This window comes from Pieris napi, chromosome 18 (genome assembly GCF_905475465.1).
Source record: "Pieris napi chromosome 18, ilPieNapi1.2, whole genome shotgun sequence".
Lineage (NCBI taxonomy): Eukaryota > Metazoa > Arthropoda > Insecta > Lepidoptera > Pieridae > Pieris > Pieris napi.
In genome coordinates this window covers 2,454,692-2,474,031 of record NC_062251.1, presented here as the reverse complement: position 1 = coordinate 2,474,031, position 19,340 = coordinate 2,454,692, and the positions used below count along the sequence as shown (strand labels likewise).

General features: G+C 39.0%; 4 protein-coding genes and 1 long non-coding RNA gene across 5 annotated transcripts; 2 read left to right on the top strand and 3 right to left on the bottom strand.

The window, feature by feature from the left end:
- Positions 1 to 4,433: 4,433 nt before the first annotated feature.
- On the bottom strand, positions 4,434 to 4,837 carry LOC125058543. Its single transcript, XR_007118433.1, has 2 exons — positions 4,704 to 4,837; positions 4,434 to 4,522 (listed from the first exon to the last, which is right to left on the bottom strand). It is a non-coding gene; the product is annotated as an uncharacterized LOC125058543 (long non-coding RNA).
- An 83-nt stretch (positions 4,838 to 4,920) lies between these two features.
- Positions 4,921 to 7,593, top strand: LOC125058540 (protein ALP1-like). Its single transcript, XM_047662632.1, has 2 exons — positions 4,921 to 5,273; positions 6,355 to 7,593. Exons 1-2 carry the CDS (start codon positions 4,921 to 4,923, stop codon positions 7,229 to 7,231), a joined length of 1,230 nt encoding a protein of 409 aa, XP_047518588.1. The 3' UTR covers positions 7,232 to 7,593.
- Positions 5,271 to 8,037, bottom strand: LOC125058541. The gene is made up of 2 exons (XM_047662633.1): positions 7,591 to 8,037; positions 5,271 to 6,279 (listed from the first exon to the last, which is right to left on the bottom strand). The coding sequence occupies exons 1-2, from the start codon at positions 7,760 to 7,762 to the stop codon at positions 5,687 to 5,689; spliced, it is 765 nt and encodes a 254-aa protein (XP_047518589.1). The 5' UTR covers positions 7,763 to 8,037; the 3' UTR covers positions 5,271 to 5,686.
- Position 8,038: 1 nt separating this feature from the next.
- Positions 8,039 to 9,183, top strand: LOC125058542. The gene is made up of 2 exons (XM_047662634.1): positions 8,039 to 8,405; positions 8,670 to 9,183. Exons 1-2 carry the CDS (start codon positions 8,222 to 8,224, stop codon positions 9,077 to 9,079), a joined length of 594 nt encoding a protein of 197 aa, XP_047518590.1. The 5' UTR covers positions 8,039 to 8,221; the 3' UTR covers positions 9,080 to 9,183.
- Positions 9,184 to 15,959: 6,776 nt separating this feature from the next.
- Positions 15,960 to 18,445, bottom strand: LOC125058835. Its single transcript, XM_047662979.1, has 2 exons — positions 18,137 to 18,445; positions 15,960 to 17,140 (listed from the first exon to the last, which is right to left on the bottom strand). The coding sequence occupies exons 1-2, from the start codon at positions 18,270 to 18,272 to the stop codon at positions 16,413 to 16,415; spliced, it is 864 nt and encodes a 287-aa protein (XP_047518935.1). The 5' UTR covers positions 18,273 to 18,445; the 3' UTR covers positions 15,960 to 16,412.
- Between the last annotated feature and the right edge of the window lie 895 nt (positions 18,446 to 19,340).

The following is a 19,340-nucleotide window of genomic DNA, read 5'->3' as shown; positions in this document are numbered from 1 at the left end:
GGTGGCCCTACTTTTCTGGCTGGAATGACTTTCTTTAGTTTTTTTGATGTGTAGCTGTGACCTGTGTTTTTTAAACGTTTCGCGACTTCTGACTTCCAGCTGCTAACATTTCGTTGTCGTTTTCGTGTGTTTTTTGTTAGAATCTAAGTTTTCAAGCTGAGAGTTTGCAAGTGGAATGTTTTCGTTGCCAGAGAAGTGTAATGCGGGTGGAATATTTTCGGTGTGGGAGGAATGTGAACGTGCACTTGAAGCTGACGATGATGAACTACTGGAGCTGGAAGATGAATCCGTTGATGATCTTGACGCTGGTCTATGTCTATAGTTCGGATCTTTAACGCTGTCATCTGAATCGAAATCGGACTCATCACTTTTATCGGCTTTACTTAGATCTTCAGTGTTAGATATTATGTCATTAATATCAGTATTATTAGCATCATTTTCGAAACAATAATTAACATTTTCAATAGCACTGGCTGACTCAATACACTAACTAGTGTATTCTAGAAATAAGAATGAAATTTGGTGATATTATGAAGATACATAAATAAAACTAGAGGTTAAGGTTTGCATATATAATTAAATGCCTCAATTAATTTCATAAACGAATCTTTTTTATTTTTCATTACCTCTCTTCGCCACAAATACTTCACCATCACATCGCCAAAGTTTTGTGGGTGATTATAATTGTCTTTATAAAAAAATCTTTTCACTACACGCCATTGGGACTTAATACGGTGAGTGTGAGTCCCATCTGCTGCAACGTATGGATTATATGGGTCACTATGGTTAACCTTTTTATTCTGATACCCGTGCTCTGCCAGACTATCATAAGCACGCCAGCAATCTGTGTGGATTGTGGTTCCACGTGCTTTTTTATCAGGGGCACCAGGACCTCTGCAGACCGCACGTTGTCCGGGCACACCTCCAAGCGCAATTCCTCGCTCCCATCTTCAATCATACCTAGGACCCAGTGCCCTTCAACTCGTCTTCCTAAAAAGAGAAATAAGTAATTAATTACTTTGCGCCGGCCGAATTTGCTTTCATCAATTTGTACTATTTTTCCAGGGCCACCTATTTTTCCTTTTATTTCTTGAGTTTCTAAATAATAATTTACAATAATTACTTCCCGGCAATAACTGTACCAGTCTGTGATGGTGGCCCTGGACAAGCATTTATTTGTTTCGTCACGAAGAGATCCTCGAATATGGCCTCTTCGTGGGACTTGCGATGGGTGGGCTCTGGGGGGCTACACATGAACGGTACCAGGCGGCTGTACTGTGGGCCCCATATCGAGGCGGCGACCTGGCGCCAGCCGAGGGTCGCCAGGGAAGCCTGACGCAATTGGAGTAGTAGAAAGTGCGCATGGGCGCTTTGCCACGGACTAGGGTTGCCAACTTTTTTTGACAAATAAAACGTATAACAGTGGTTTGGATAGGAAAAAAATAAAGTATTAGGAAGAAAAAAAAGTATATTTCAAATTTTATGTTTTTTTTGCTTTAAAAACGTATTTTTGTGTGCTTTTAGCACATGATAACAATTTCTTGTTATCTTTAAATGTTACAAAGCTTGTTTGACAATCAATATTTAAATTTAAATAGATAAACAATTCGTTTTTAATTAAATTTATTGATGCTGTATTTCTCTCTTCTCGCCACTTCAGATTCATTACAGAAAAAACTCTTTCAGTAAAAGCTGAAGTTGCAGGAACGGAGAGTAGGTAAGAAATAATTTTTTTTATATTTGGTAAGCTATCAGATGCATTTTTAAGTATATATTGCCATTTTTCTACTGTACTTTTCACTAAAAATTCTTTATCATCATTAGTGACTTTTCTTTGGATTTCTCTAAGTCTTATAGATTCGGAATACATATCGTCCATCTTAATATTTAATCTGTCTTGTAATTTGGCCTTTGTAATAACCATTTCAAAATGTTCAAATTTTACCTCATTTTTCAAAGACATGTTAGGAAGTATTGAAAGCCAGTTATCTTCGCTAAACTCAAACCATTTTATCATATATTTTAAGCTCATATCAATAAAAAGCGAAAAGTTACTGACAACTGTATTGAATGTTTCGGGTGATGACTTTTGAATTTTTTGTAATCTCATTTTTGATTCATAACCAAAGTACTTATCAGTTTTTCTTTGTTCTAATTCGTTTCTTAAATTATCCATAATATTATAGACATCTAGTATAGTTACATCATTTCCTTCCAGACGTTTTATCGTTTTATTAAAAATATTAAGCATGTGGCTTGTAAAGTGTAGATAAATTTCCACAACCTCCCTATCCTGATGATCACTTAGTTTTAATAGTCCGTGGGGACTCACCTTCCGAGCCAGGGTCCACGGCTGAGTATGAGCGGCGCACGGGGGTGGTCGGGGTGCGCGCCGGGAGACGACACTCGTCGCGAACCAGCGCCAACACCCGCTGTTCAGCTTCCGTTAGTGGCGACTCTAATGCACCGCTGTTGCGCAGCGCCTCTTCGCGCAATTTGGCGTACCGGGCCATTGCGCGCAGCATCCCACGCGACGCGAACGAGCATGCGGCCGACTGAGCCAAAAAAATCAGGTCGGACTCGAATGCTGTCCGCGGCGAAGACGCGGCCCGGGTCCCGATCCAGCATGCACAACAGCTCGTCGATACTACTGCACTCGCGAGTAAAAGGCATCGGGCCTGTGTAAGCGGCTCTAATATTTTCGTTAGCACGCGCCGAATCTGCACCGAATAGAGAGGCCGCAGTCACTGAATCGACAGACGCGTGATGAGGGGAGGGAAGCGGGGCGGACGGGTGAACGGCGTCGTCGGTGGCGCATTCCGATGACGTCACATTATACGCCACATTAGACGCGCGATGCGGGAAGGGAAGCGGGGCGGGCGGGTCGCGCGCGATTTTGCACACGGCTCGCGGCTCGGTGCCACAGCGCGATGTCTCCGGCGCGGGGCGAGCGGGTGAGCGACGTCATCGGTGGCGCGATGTGATGATTCAGCGCCTTGGAATGTCGTCACAGCTGACGCCGATGATTTCTTTGGCCTTGATGGGGTTAGGCTTCGACTCTGAGGCGGATGACGTTCTTTAAGGTTGTCCGTTGAGCGGCTGCGGCTCGGCTGTAGCGAAGCTGGCTCCGTAAAGCTGGAACAGCTTGGCGCAGCCTGATGCTTGGCTGTGGCCGAGCTGAGCGCTATTTCGCGCTCGATGGTTGGCGGTCCGGGGTTAGGGGCGGCCTGGGCACCCGCAGGGGGCCTCGCTCGACCGGAACGGGAGCGTGGGCGCTGCGGGCGGGGCGACTGCTTTTCCTCCTCGCCGATCTGCGGAATACGCTTCATATTAAAATAAATAGAAGCAGGAAGGCTGTCACGCACGACCCGAAACTACCAGTACATAGCGCACTCCACTGCTTCTCCCGAATCCCGAAGGCGAATTCTTACAGACGGCGAGTGAACGTCACCGAGTAGTAGCTTCGGTGGATGTGGCAGCTCCTGGCAACTATTACAAACTTTTTGTGTAAAAAAGCCGCGATAGTTTTTAAATAAAACACGAGTCCGGATGCGCGCAACGAAACAGTACGTCCGATGCGAAAGACAGCCCGGCAGTCCTGCCTGTGCGCACTAACTGCTATCCTCCGCGCAATCACCCTTAAGTGGCGCTGGGAACCCCGTTACGCCCATGGGCTTGCGGGGGGTTGCGGGGTACGCGTCCCGCTCAACGGCGGGACGGTCGTTGGAGCGGGCCTGGAGCGGCCCTGAACCTCGTTTGCGCTGCGGAGCGTCTTCGCTCACGCAGCGCCTCTCGTTTCATGTCAGTGGGGCTGGTGGCGCCCCCCCGTGGCGGCAACGGGCGCGCGTGGGCGCGGTCGTACCACACCGGGTGAGACCCTCGGTTACCCGAGGGAAGCCCAGCGAGGCAGACCAGCGGACGAATCCTCTGCGCGCTCCGAGACGCCGACGGGAGGGGTCCAGTCCATTAGTCTTGGATGTTGTTGATGTTGTCATAAATGTTATTGGGATTCATCAGATTCAGACTCCGCGCGAACCAGCTCGCGCGGGAAGGCTCGCCTGTGGTCTGGAGGTCGTGTATGATGCGGGGCGAGGCGCTGGAGGTGCTCGAAGCCGGAGGCGTCCGCACGCTCGAACATGCGCCCCTGCCTGTGCGCATGTGTTACAACCTCTTTTATCATCTAGTCCCCACTCCGACTCGACCTTCCCACTTCGGGCAGTTATTGGAGTCACTTCGTAACAATTTGTAAATAAAAAGAATGCTACACGGTATGAAACGGCGGTTTGAAACGAAATAAAAGCGAGTTGCGCTTTTCGGCTACACGGTTTAAAACCAACAGTGTCCAAAATAACGTTGCGCTGATAAGACGTCTTACGTCTTTGTAGTCACTTATGAGTGAATCGGTTCCCCTTCATTTCATATCATTTTTTTTCTCCAAGAATGACAATAAGTCATAATACCACAGACTTGGCTTATGAATGTCACTAGCAGACGATCCAGTTCGGTTTTTTGATTCTTTGACCTGGAAAAAAAATTAGTTAATAAACTACATTACAAGGAAATGGGTAGGTAGGTAGGTATACGGGGTAACGACCGCGAAAGCACCTAAATAAAAAATTGGATAAAATAAGTAGGTATTATCCGATAGTTTCAAAGGGTTATCTAAAAAAAAAACGAAGGGTAAATGTAATAACTATACGTACCTTCTTATATTCTCTTGTATACGAAATCCTAAGATTGTCTATCTTTTTCTTTGCAGTCACGGCGTTGGCCGTTGGGTCTATAACTTTTATTTTTTCGGCTAAAATATCCCACGCATTTTTTTTCTGAGTCGAGTGTTTATGGCTGCCTACGCACTGGCGACCATAGACGCGGCCAGGCCGCCGCGGCCATGGTCGCCGGTGCGTAGGCAAGCGCGACATGTGGACGGCCGAAAAATTTGCAGTCGACTTCCAAGGATGTGTCAAGATGGACGTGCAGAAGATAATCACGCTAACTGTGCTTGTGTATTTACTACGAAAACGAAAACGGAAGATTTCACGTAAAAGACAGTTTTGGGTGCATCCATTACTTTGCGAGAGAAAGACTAAAGGATTATATTATACTTATTTTTTGGATTTAAAAATGTATGAGAAGAGATTCTTTAATTACATGAGAATGTCAACGAATACTTTTAACCTGTTACTGGATACAATAAAACCAAAAATTACTGGAACTGGTAACAACTATCGGAAATGCATTCCAGCAGAAGAAAAATTAGTAATAACAATAAGGTAAGCTTTTTCTTTTTTAAATACAGAATGTTTAAAAAATACGTGATATATTTTAAAGGATGTTTCGGAATGGAGTATTGTGTACAGGAAAAATAAAAATAATGTGATAGGGCCTTTTTTTTACTTAAACTGCTAAACGGATTTTTTTGTAAATTTGAATTATACAAGACTTGATTCTGAATCACCCTAAACCACCACTGTTGCGTTTTTCACAACAACCTGTATAATTCATTGACCAAGGTTTTGCCACTTTAAAAAATTTATGAACTATTGTTCAGTAGTATTCTACTTTACGACTTTGAAAAGGAGAGGAAAAGGGCTTGCTTATAACATGTTTTTAAATATTAAAAAACTGAAGTAGATAATCAAATTATTTGTATTTTCATAACTTAAAAAATGGCAATTGTGAACAATTAATCATTCAAATTGGGAAATAGGTCTATCATTTCTGAATTTTGAGAAATATCAGAATAATGAGTATGAGTATCGCTGTAATTTGAATCATCTGATATCCTGTTGGTAGTAGAATAACCTGAATAGTTCGGTTGGTATTTTTCTATAATTTCCATGATTTCCATTTTCGCTTTGGTCTTCATTGCAGCAGGGATTGTTTGAAATCTTTCGAGGAGGGATAAAAGAAACAGTCTGTCACAATTTGAATCATTCTGTGTAGTCGCTATGGTCTTATGCAGAACTGAAATTAGAGGGTCTGTATCGGATTCTTCGTTTGGTATTTTTTTCTTCCTTTTTGTTCTAAGCGACTTTGATGCAGACTGTTGAGTCTCAAGATCAGAAGATCTTGCACTTTCATTTTCTTGACTTGCCTCTTCGAGACTATTTTCTGTTGCGTTTGTGTCCAGCACTGATTTCAAAAACAGTAATTGGTTGAAATAGGTGTATTGTGATTTACGTTTTGCAGCAGAACCACTTTTGACATCTTTAAGACGGCGCAGCTCTCTTGTGAAACAGTCTCTAAGGTTTTTCCATCTTTTTTGGAGAGTAATGCCTGTAAATCAATAAATAAATGTAGTACATATTACAAAACTAATATTATGTTTATTAATGTGAATTTTATTTTCAGGTATTTGGCTACTGGGTGTTCTTTATCTCATATAAGTCATGAATACCGTATAGGGCTTCCTACAGTATCGGAAATAGTATTTGATGTTTGTGAAGCAATATGGGAGATATTAAAACCAATTGTGATGCCACAATTGACCAGAGATAAGTGGATTCAAACGGCTGAAGGTTTTCAAAAATACGCCCAATTTCCTAATTGCATCGGAGCCATCGACGGCAAGCACATTAGAGTTATCAAACCACAACATTCGGGATCTCTTTATTACAATTACAAGAATTATTTTTCAATCGTGTTACTTGCAATATGTGATGTAAATTATAAATTTCTTTACGTAGATATTGGAGCATACGGCAAATGCAGTGATTCGTCAATTTACAAAGACTCTGTATTTTATCATAGGCTTTTAAATAATGATCTCGATATTCCGAGCAATAACCCCATCAAAGAAAATGGCCAATCAATGCCGTTCGTTTTAGTGGGTGATGAGGCGTTTTCACTATCGGAACATATGATGCGACCGTATGCTGGGAGAAACTTGAATAATGTAAAGACTAATTTTAATTATCGACTATCCCGTGCCCGCCGCTATATTGAATGTACATTTGGAATATTAGCCAATAAATGGCAGATTCTTCACCGACCCCTAAACGTCAAGAAAGAATTTGCAGTTGTGATTATAAAAGCTCTATGTGTGCTTCATAATTTTGTGCGAGAAAGAGACGGATATGATTTCAAGGACACGTTAACTGTACCAGAGGCTTTATTAGAAATACCTGCATGTTTACCTAATAGAGCAAATAGAACATCAACCGAATATCGAGATATATTCGCAAACTACTTCAGTACCGATGGTCGCTTGCCCTGGCACAATTTGTAAATATATGGGTGCTCGCCGCGAGCCGCCATTGCGCGCCGTAAACAAAATGGCGTCGAACGCACATGCGGTATGAGTAATCTTTTTAAAAAGTTATTCCAATCATTACGAAAACCTGGGAAATTTTAGCAAATAATTGTCAAAACTCATGTGCAAAGCGAAAAATAGTAGAAATAAAATAGTTATACTTTTGACAATTACCTATTTGCTAAAATTTCTTAGATTTTGAATGAACGGAACAACTTTAAAAAAAAATCACTCATGTCACATATACGTGTCGAATGCTACTACAGCACCTGCTGCGTTTATTGTAGTTCATCGCATTATTAATTTACTTAGGCATAATAAAATAAAATACTAACCAAGTTCTGCCTTTTCTTTATCTTCCATGGATTCACCGCCAAATATATCGACCACTTCAAGCCACAACTGCCGCTTAACATCTTTATTGGAGTAATCATTTGATGCTAAATCCCATAAACCTCTTCTATTTTCAACTTCAATTATGAACCTTTCCGTGTCGAAATTGGCCATTGTAAAATAATCACTCTGTAGCTAGCTACACGTCTGGTCGCCGCGGCCGATGCGGTAGCACTGATGAATTTTAATACAGAAGTGATGTTCTCGACGGCCACGATTGGTCGCTGGTCGCGTGGCATCAAATTGGACGCCGCGGCCAACGGTGGCCGCTGGTCGCTGGCCGCTAAGTGCGTAGGGGCTATAGCGATTGCCATATAAAGTCCAGAATTCACTGGCCGCCGCGGCTAGGTCGCGGCGACCATGGTCGCCAGTGCGTAGGAGGCCTAATGTAAAATATTTATTGAGTACTTCTTTGAAAAACTACCTGTCTATCTTTGAAAATCTATTCCTTTAGCAACACTATTACCTGCGCGGTTTGAGTTTGATTATACCTACATTTGTATTATTTTATTATTTGCCTACTAATTATTATTTCATTTTAGATTTCTAGCAACCGGCAGTGACTTTAAAACCATGCATACGAATTACTTCCGAGGAGCAAGTACAATAGCAAAAATTGTAAGGACAGTTTGTCGCGCCATATGGAAACATCTATCAAGTCAAAATATACCTCCTATAACAAAACAGGTTCTAGAAGATGTCGCTATTGAGTTTGACAAGAAAGCAAATTTTCCTAACTGCATAGGAGCTCTTGATGGTAAACATGTCCGTATTACATGTCCTGCGCACAGTGGATCACTGTTTTACAATTATAAGGGCTATAATTCAATAGTTTTATTAGCTCTTGTAGATTCTAGATATAGATTCATTTTTGTCGATATAGGAGCGTATGGCAAGGAAAGTGACTCCACCGTTTTCCAGAACTCTAAACTTTATGATTTGATTATGACACGCAAATTACCTATTCCTGTACCAAAGCCTTTACCAGGTTCTCAAAATGAAACTCCATTTGTTTTTGTAGGAGATGAAGCATTCTCAATTTCGAATAACGTCATGCGCCCTTACTCAGGAAAACATTTGTCGGTACAACAAAGAGTTTACAATTATCGACTGAGTCGTGCCCGAAGATATGTCGAGTGCGCTTTTGGCATCCTAGCCAATAAATGGCGCATATTTCATCGATCTATGAATGTGCAATACGAATTTGCGACAGACATTATCAAGGCATGTTGTGTAATGCACAACTTTGTTTTGAATCGAGATGGAGTACAAGCGACCGATGACATTATCTTTGATGATTCTGATCTGCAAATGTTGCATTTGCCCACAGCAAATGAAAATAATTTAAGCCCACATCTAATACGGAATGATTTTTGTAATTACTTTTCCAGTGATGTTGGCGCCCTAAGTTGGCAATTAAACAAAATATGAATGTTCGTATACCTACTCAGTTCAAAATACAAATAATACCTTAATACATTTGATTCAAACTATTTAACATGTTGTGAACTGCGAATAAACAATTTAAATGGCAATTTGGTTTTATTTATAGTATTTGTTTACCTTTTTGAATAAGAGCGCGAGAAAAAAATATAATTTTAACTTAGAGAAAATCTTTTGCATAGGGCATTAAAATAAATGGTGTATTTCATATGATTAAAAAAAAAGATACATGCTACTTACATTAAACTACAATTTAAACCGCGGATCAGATTTTTACGTTTTTACTACAGTAAAAATTGTAGTTTTATTGTGAATAGTGATCGCGTAAACCTAAGACCAATGATATTAAATGTGATTTACTTTTGTAAGATGTTTTATTTCTTATCTATGTACTTTTGAATAGTTTTGAATCAAGTGTCCACTCTACGACTATAAATGTTACTCTATGCACAAGAAACGTTTGAAGTGCAACCATTAAAATTATAGCTATCTCTTTCAATTGCGTTTTATTTCATATCTTTTGGTTTGCTTATCAGTAAAACTTGCAAATGTGTGCAGTTTTGGATTGCTGGGAGGTAATGATTTAAACACAGGAACAGATTTAAAACGTAAATTACTATGAACATAACTTATCTTTAGTTTAAAATATCATTGCCTAAGACTATATGTTACTACTTACCCAGTTTTGATTTTTCGGTTGAGTTTTTTTCCTTGTAATCAACATAAACGATCTCACAAATGCTTTTCCATGCTTCTTGTTTTATAAATTTGTCTTTATAGGTTTCGTCACTAGTATCCCACAAACAACGGTGTTCCTGAACCGAAGATATAAACAGATCGACGTCAACGTCAGACATTTTAATTTTAAAACTGCTTCTCGGTTGACACGTGTTGTTTGCAAGAGTGTTAGAAACAAACTGCATCCTTGTCAACAAGTATGACGTCATAACGCTGGAATTCACGTCGTGCGTTGCGGCGCCGCACCGCTATAGCGCACTGCCGATTTCAGCGGCGCGGCGCCGCAACGCGCTTATGTGTTTCGGCCCTAAGACAACTATGGCTTAGAAAGTCTTTTGCTGCTTGCTGTTTGAAGACTACCATTATTTTGTTCGTATTTAATCTACGCTTTTCAACTATGCCCTTTACATTTTTGAAAAAATTCGTGAGACATAAGGGGTTTTTGTTCCCAAATTTCTCATTATTTCCTTCAACATAGATCGGGAATTCCTCCTTAGAGCTGTTGTCCGGGTATGACCTTTTATATTCAGGTTTAAAGTAGGGTTTGTACTTATCGTACGGTGATGAAGACGCCACTGGAAGCTGCCCCTTCATATTTCGCTTATTTGTTGTCCGCGGTGTCGCCATACACCCATCGTCATCTCCGCCGCTCTCCGACTCCATTACGACTAGTCCCAGCTAGGTATTTCGTTAGTTTACCAACTTATTTGAATTTATTGAAAAAATTGTTTAAAAAAGGCGCCCTTCCTTCCCGCCAAAAAAGGAAGTCCCAAAATTATTAGATTACCACAGAATTTTTTGTTTTAAATTGAAAGACATTGACATTTGTTAGCGCGGTCGTGGATGTGGTGTCACAGATTATCACAGTTTTATTTTTAATTCAATGACGTTGACATTCGTTATGCGCGTTTTTTAAAATATGCAAAATTTAATGTATATATTTCAATCTTTCTGAGAGATTTTCTTAATATTTTTTTCCGTAAGAACCTTGTACAGAGTATAAGAAAACTACAAAAAAAAATCAGACAAATCGGTCAAGCCGTTTTCATGTTATGTCGTGACAACGGACAACGGGTTTTATTTATATATATATGGAAAGAATATAGAAAGAATAGAAGATAGGAATTAAAAAGAATATAACTTTACTAGGTATTATTTTTTTTAATATTTTTATTTTAATTTACTTTATAATGCAATATAATTTTATTTATATTGTATTTATTTATTTTAATTTATAATTCATATAATTTTTATATATTTTCTTTTTAATTCAAATAATATATTTTTCAAAGTGTTTCATTTTCAAGTTTTTCAAGTGGCAAAATCGAGTAGCTCTGCTGAGAACACAATAAAATAAACATACAAAGCCTCGCGTCTTTAAAACTAGTATAGACAGACTTATACAAACTTCTAATAGAGAGACAGAGACAACGCAGGGCCCACGTGAGTTACGTTAACAATTGATTAGAAAAAAACGTGGTACCTGGAAGGTACAAGCGCCTGGGGCCCACCCCCGCACACCTCGCCGCTTGTCTCAGCTCAGCTCTGAGAACACAAAAAAATAAACATTACTTACCGAGTTCGTTTTTTTCAGTTATTGTTAATTTTTCATTACTAAATATTTCTATAATCTCTTCCCACATCATCCTCTTTAAGTCACGATTGGCATAGTCTTCACAGGACATGTCCCACAACGCCCTCCTTGTCTCAATCTCGGTTATAAATCTTTCCGTGTCGAAAGACATCGCAATGATTACAAAACACGCTGTAGTTCCACAATACGTGCGGCCGCCGCGGCTAGTGCGCCCACACTGCTTATTTAACTACAATGCAATTGATCCCAGTGGCCGCAGCGACCAGCGACCGAACACGGGCCGCAAATGCGTCGCTTTGATCTCGCTGGCCGCTGCGGCTCGGTGTGGCCGCTGGCCGCGTGCGGCCAGGTGCGCGTGCTATATGGCGATTTCATACTATGGTTTCTATCTCGATGGCCGCCGCGACCTGGCCGCTAGTGCGCTATTGCCCTTAGTGTGAAATGTGACATAGTCATGGTAGGGTAAAGAGAGAGGTTTAGAACTGTTTTGAGCGGCAGAGTGGAAGTGAATTTGTTTGTTTTGTAAGCCCGTGTATTATATATTGCATATATATATATATACAATGTGTTGAACTGTATATATATGCAAACAGTACATTTTGTGTTTTGTAGGTGATGAGTAGATTGACAATAAGTAATATAAAAAGTAGTATATTTTTTTGTTATTAATGAAAAATATATATGAAGTTAATGCATGCAAAGTAAGAATAGTTAATATACATATACATACACAATACTTTAAATAAAATAATTATATTTAAGTCCTGTGGTATCATTTGATGGTCTTAATAAGTCAAACAAATATTACCCTGGGTACAGAATAAATAAATACATAAATGTAAGTAAATTAGGCCGTGACTTAAGTATATAAGTTTATGCATACCAAAGAACCAATAAATCACATTGAATACTACCACAACATACACATCATTTACAGAAACAATTACCGATGGCAAAGTATAGACAGTATACAATATTAAATCAAAGAAAGACACACTACCATTAATCTTAGCCACATGTATCAGATACACTAGGGATACTCCCAAACACACGCAGAATGTCGGCTTCAGTACGAAAAATATTTATCTTAGTTGTTTCTGTCTGCCTAGCAAACACACGACCCTCCTTCGTCCACACAAATCTCCAACGGTGTTCCTTACATTTCTCTCGTAGCTTACCATAAAGCAAGCGATTGGCCCTTGTTAACCTCTCATTGATATAAATCGGCTTCGGGGCGTGAAAGCCAAAATCAGCTGTTGATAAGTTACGTTTTACTCTAGCCTGTTTTAAAAGATCATTTCTAATGGAACGGCGCACGAGTCTCACCGCAATCAGCCGGGGACGGGAGGGACGGGTAATGATTTGCGAGCCGTCCGAATCATTGTTAGTTGGAGGTTTAGCACCGACGCGGAGTACACTAACTATATCGCGCTCCTCAATAATGACTCCAAACTTCTGTGCGGTAGTAAGAACGAGGTGCACCGGGGACTCATTAGGAAATTCCGGGATACCAGATATTTCAATGTCGTTGAGTAAATCCATTTGGCAGCGTTCGTTTAACTCATATCGCAATTCTGTAACGGTGGTACTAAGACCTGAGGTATTCTGTGACGAGAGTTGCTTGCGTACAGTGTTGAGTTCAGCCCGCAATTCCATATTATCACTTTCAAGTGCCAGGATTCTCCCCATGTGAGTATTCAATTCATTTTTATACTCAGCTAATTGACCGGACAAAAAATCAACCGTTTGCGAAAACTCATTTTTAATCTCGGTGAGAGCAGTACTTATGTTCGATTCCAGAAGTACTTTAAGCTGTTCATACGTTACTGGGCTAGTTCCGGTGTGCGAAATGCTATTTGATGATGCACTGCTTTCCGGAGAGGACTCCAATAATTGAGTCTTAACGGGTGTCTCGTCACCTTTACGCCTTGCCGTGTCATTCTGGCATGAGGGGCAAATAGAAGACTGTTTAAGTTTTGTTATATATTTTTTTTAATGTATTGGAGTCATGTTAATGCACTTGTAATGATACGCGGCCCTGCAGGGTGTGCAGACCAATAGGTCTTCATTTTTCACTGACTTATTACACGCAGCATAGTTCATTTTGAAAAGTTAATTTATACAGTTATATTCAAACCTGCTCTCGGTATCAATGCTATTATGGTTAAATAGCATTGATGTATGAAATAGCACTGTCCAACAACAAAAGAACTATAAAAAAACTTATTTTTCCTACAGAACTATCAAAACAGCCGTTTACACTTGAAACGCAAACTACCCTCTTCCTACATACAATACATCTGCGACTTTAACGTCGTATTCTTCTCCATTGACTACTGTAACGATGTTAACGTCGCCAGAACACAACACTGAAACTCTAGTCTGATTTGCGATAATCTTTGGTTTCCTGCTGCTGCGATACATTCGTGAGGTTATCTTTGTTTGCAGTCATGTGCGCCACTATCGATATACCAGCTGTTCTGAATAAAATTTCCACTCAGAAAAACAGCACTGAACTTGTCTGTTTTCGTTTAGTATTATCCGATTGCGGACACTGATTTTTATAGTTACCGGTTTGTTTACATTTGTAGCACTTTATAATTTTGATAGGTTTCGTCGTATCTGATAGTCTATTAATATGGCCGCTTTTAGTTTTGCCACTTTTCAATCTATGTCTTCCTTTCGCAATACTTTCTGAACCGGATGTAGTACCAACATAATCATAAGCACACATGTCTACCAATTTTGTTTTTACAATATCTGCACTAACCTCAATTCCAGAATGCTCAAAGGCCATTAGGGGCCATCCATAAAGTACGTCACACGTTAATGGGGAGGGAGGGTATCACCGAAGTGTGACAACGTGTGACAAGGGGCATGGGGGGGTCAATACTTTTGTGACGTCACATGTTAATTTTAAATATTAAAACCATTGATATACAAAAAACCCAAGATGCACAGTCTCGAATAAAAGTAACGCTCGAAAATGTCCCGAAACACTATTTCTGTCTCTTTCTATAAGTTACAAGCATATATTATTGCAAAATCAACCTTACGCGAATTGTTTAAAGTTGTTATTACAACGATTATTTTTAAATACATACATAAATTTAAAAAATGTGTGACGTCACATCAAGAGGGGGGGTTATAAAAATGTGACAACCTGTGACAAGGACGGGGGGAGGGGTTCAAAAGTCCTAAAATTCGTGTGACGTACTTTATGGATGGCCCCTTATCACAGGCGCATATTTTTCGGTCAATCCCGCTAACATTAATGCTCCAATCCACTCATCAGTTATACTGAATCCTGTTCCTCGAAGTTGCTGGCTCGTTTCTACAATTTGAGTAACATACTGTGCCATTGACTCACAGTTTTCTAGCCGAATGTTAATGAGATTTCTCAGTAGACTAATCTTCCTCATGTAGCCGGAATCATCATACATATGTTTAAGCGTAGACCATAAATCATATGCCGTAGCTGGCTGCTTGATATGAACATTTATTATTATTTATTTATTATATACATGATCTTAAATAGAAAGAAGTTGGTGTGGTGGAAACACAAACTGAACACAGTTTTTCTGTCCACCAGGTCGTCGAACATATTTAAATAATTAACTTATTACATACTTAGGCCAGTGACATACTATACAATATAACATTTTTACCATTAAACCATCAAAATTGCACGAACAACGTAATAAACCAATTGAAACAAACAAACCTGTTCTTGACGAGAATTCTCATTCGAATACAGGATGTGTTCCAATATTCGAATATGAATTAAATGACGATGTCTTATTTTTGTTATGCATAATTTGTAATTGTTTGATGTATAAATTAATTTTTTAATTTAAATTTAATATTGTTTCTTGTTATATTAGTAAATAGCTGGTAACGAGTTTAATAGATTTGGAATAATATAGTGTAATGTTTTTTTCCCATATAAATTATTGTATTTTGGTAATAGAAATTCGTTTTTTAATTTTCTACGTGTTGTATAGTGATAGTGAGTTTTAGTTGTTTTAAGGTAATTTTCTGTAAAGTAGTTTTCATTTAATAATCCTAGCTGTATTTTCTCTTGTATAGGTATAATTTTGAAAAATGCAAATAGCTTTCTGTAGTCTTCTTTATATTGTGATTTTATTTTTAAAGGAGCAATTGCTTTTAAAATACGTATTTGTAATGAAAATATTTGATTAAGATAAGTTTTGCATGTTCTCCCATAGATTGAAAGTCCATATGTTATAATAGATTCTGCTTATGCTTTGTATAGCAGTAGCAGAGTGTTGAGAGGTATATATACATATAAAGATGTATCGATTGTTAGGCTGAATTTAGTGTCACGCCGACCGCACGCGCACCGTCGGCGCTGATGGTCGAGATATATGAACTTCTAGGAAGCGTTTTTGAATGACGCGTAGCTATCAGCGCGCACGGTGGTTAGCGCCGATGGCTGCGCGGCCGTACGCGTCGCGCGTCGGCGCCGCGTAGCTGTCACGCGGTGTCCTGCGTAAGCGGCGAATACGACGCGACGCGACGCGACACGACGCGACGTAATGCGACGCGATGCTACACGCGACAAATGTCCTACGTAATTTGGTCATTACTTCTCGAATCATGGAGAAGTACAGTACAATTTTGCTCGAAAGTTCATACTTAAAATATAGACTTTTAAAAAAATATCGTAAAAAGCACAGAAAAAAAACAAATATAATATTTTTACAAAGAAACACATTTGGCGAGTTCCATCATTTATATCCAAAATTAAGAAACGATTCTAAAATGTTTAAACAATATTGTGGAGTGTTACCGTCTACTTTCGATTACATTATTGCTAATATTAAGTCTGAATTTCAATTAAAAACAACAAATTTTCAAAATCCTATTTCTATTGAAGAAAGATTACTCTTGGCATTGCGGTGAGTACATAGAAATGAGACTACATAATTTTATATTATTGAAAATATTTTAATTATTATGAAATTATCACTGAATTGAATCACCAGAAGTGAAGTCACCCATCATTGAAGATTCTGTGTTTGATGGGGTGTTCAGTTTTGATATTTCGTTGATGAGCATCTCCTGAACCTGAGTCCGAAATAATAATTTATTCAGAGATGGTAGTTTTTTCATATACGGCATTATAGACTTGAACCAGTTCAAGTCGTCGTCGTCTTGATTTAAATCTTTTTTCATTAGGTCTATTTTTTCTCGTTCGAGTGTTATTAACATTTCTTCAATACTTTTTGCTGCACCTTCTTGTATCTTTTGTTTAGCTATCGTTCCAAAAGCTCGGGATGGGGTATGCGACGGTCCAGGTGTCGAGGTATCATATCGTATCTGTGGCGAAATAGCATTTTGTGCAGTTGCAGCATCAGTCGTAAGGCCATAAATTGTTGCCAAATTGGTATCATCTGTATTGAATTGCGATTTATCGGTTTGTGTATTGTATGATGTTTGGTCAGAAAGAATAGACATCATTGTATTATCATCGATAATGTCGCTTTCATCTAAAATTGTATTTTTAATATTACTAGTAGTTTTACGAGGTTTCAAAATGGTTTTTAAAAATTGCATTGATTCAAAATGTGGCCAATCGCCTTGATATTGACCATTTTGATCTGCATCTGAACCCGATCTTGGCTTTTTTACTTTTTTAAGCTCTCTGCTATAGGAATCTCTTAAATTCTTCCACTTCTTTTTTACACCATCAGCTGAAATTAAAACAATATTATTATTTACAGATATTTGGTTACTGGAACACCATATAGAAAGTTATCATTCAATTTCCGTATATCAAAAACTGCCATTTCAAACATAGTGAAAGAAGTGTGTACTGCAATTTGGAAGACTTTAGTAATAAAACATATGCCTATACCTACAACTGAAATATGGAAAAGTATCGCAAAAGATTTCTGGGAAAAATGGCAATTTCCTAATTGCATTGGTAGCCTTGATGGCAAACACATACGTATTAAGAAACCAAAAAAATCTGGTTCTATGTACTACAATTATAAGGGATTTTTCTCTATTGTATTACTAGCCTTAACTGATGCTAACTATAAATTTATAATAGTTGACATTGGTGCCTATGGAAAAGATAACGACGCCGGAGTTTTTAACGAATGTACTTTACGACAAGCAGTAGAACATCAAAAATTACAAATACCGGAACCCGACTTTTTACCAAATACCCTCATTAAAGCGCCTTTTGTATTTGTGGGTGATGCTGCATTCCCATTAAAAACATACCTTCTGAAGCCTTATGCACAAAATAATGTCAGTGAGGGGGATATTAAAGAGCGGTTCAACTATAGATTGTCTCGAGCGAGGATGGTCGTTGAGTGTTCTTTTGGTTCAATAGCGTCAAGATTTAGATTACTTAATACCCCAATTGAAACCGATATCGAAAATACAATTAACACTATAAAAGCTATAACTCTACTTCACAATATAATACGTGATGTTGAGAGTAATTGCGAAAATTTTACAACTTCATCACCTCATCTTCAAAGATCAAGAAGATATAATTCCTCAAGTCAAGCAGCCATACATACAAGAGAGACATTCGCGAATTTTTTTAGTGAACATTGGTGGTTTCGGCATTTAGCGGAAGTGGCAGTCCAGAAGAACGGCCAGCCACCTAATGATTAACAAAATGATTGCAAGATTAAATTAGTAAACTGTATAATCATGTAAATAAAACTTACCCGTGCATTCTACTGCTTCGGCAACATTCTTCCAACTTTTTTGTACTAATAAACGATTCCTATAATGTTTATGTTTTTTGTCCCACAACAATCTTTGCTCACGCACTGCGGCGATCAACGCTTCAGAATCAACCATTTCGTAGTTCGTGGTGTCGCGTCTGGTCGCCCTCAAAACAAGTCCGCGTGACGTCGCGTCTCGCCGCAGACTGTCACATAGGCCGTAAGTAGGGTATGCCGTTGATTTGAATGTGTTGGTCGCGTTCACAGCGTCGCGTCGCGTAGTATTCGTCGCTTACGCAGGACACCGCGTCAGCGCTGACGATCGCTAGAGCGCCTCGTGCTTTCAGTGAGCGTTGTAGTGTCGAACGGACGTCGTCAGCGTGTACAGACATGGCAAATCGCGAAGTGGATACAGGTCGAGTAAGGCCGGTCAGTACGATACTAAAACGAACCACGCTGAGCGTCAGCGCTGACGAACTACGCGCTGATCTATGAGCGCTGACGGTGAGCGTGAGACTAAATTCAGCCTTAATATCAATTTTGCCTTGGCTTTAGCATCACTTTCAATATCACTCGCAGACGCCGATGCTGATAGCTGTGTCTTGATTTTATCCGCCATGCTTTCTAGCACCAAAACATTTTGCATGCACTAGTCGTCATAGTTTTCACGACCCTTCAACTTTGGGACGTTGGCTATATAATTCACCGACATTATTATAGCAGTATGGATAAAGAGAAATCTTTAAACTTCCAAAATGCACTTAAAAACGGGTCTGGGCCCATAATCTATAATAATGAAACAATGGTTGACGTTAGCAGACTAGTTTAATTCGATCATACATAGACCCACAATGCAGTCCTTTCTTTACATACAACTAGATGTCGCTAGTAGTACAGAATCATTATTTTGATACATATTTAACACACTCCCTTATCAAAATAATTGACATATAGACAAAAGAAAAACAACTAATCATTTGAAATTCAGTAAAGTGAACATATTTCATTCTACAATGGAGTGACACCAAACTGTTTAACAAAATTATAATATTTTTGGCAACATAAACTTTTTGTTAATATATCTGCTGGCATATCATTTGTATTTAAGTACATACTCTATTACAATAAAATTATTTTCAACAGCTGTTCTAACAAAATGAAATCTAACATCAATATGCTTGCTTCTTTTATGGAATAAACTATG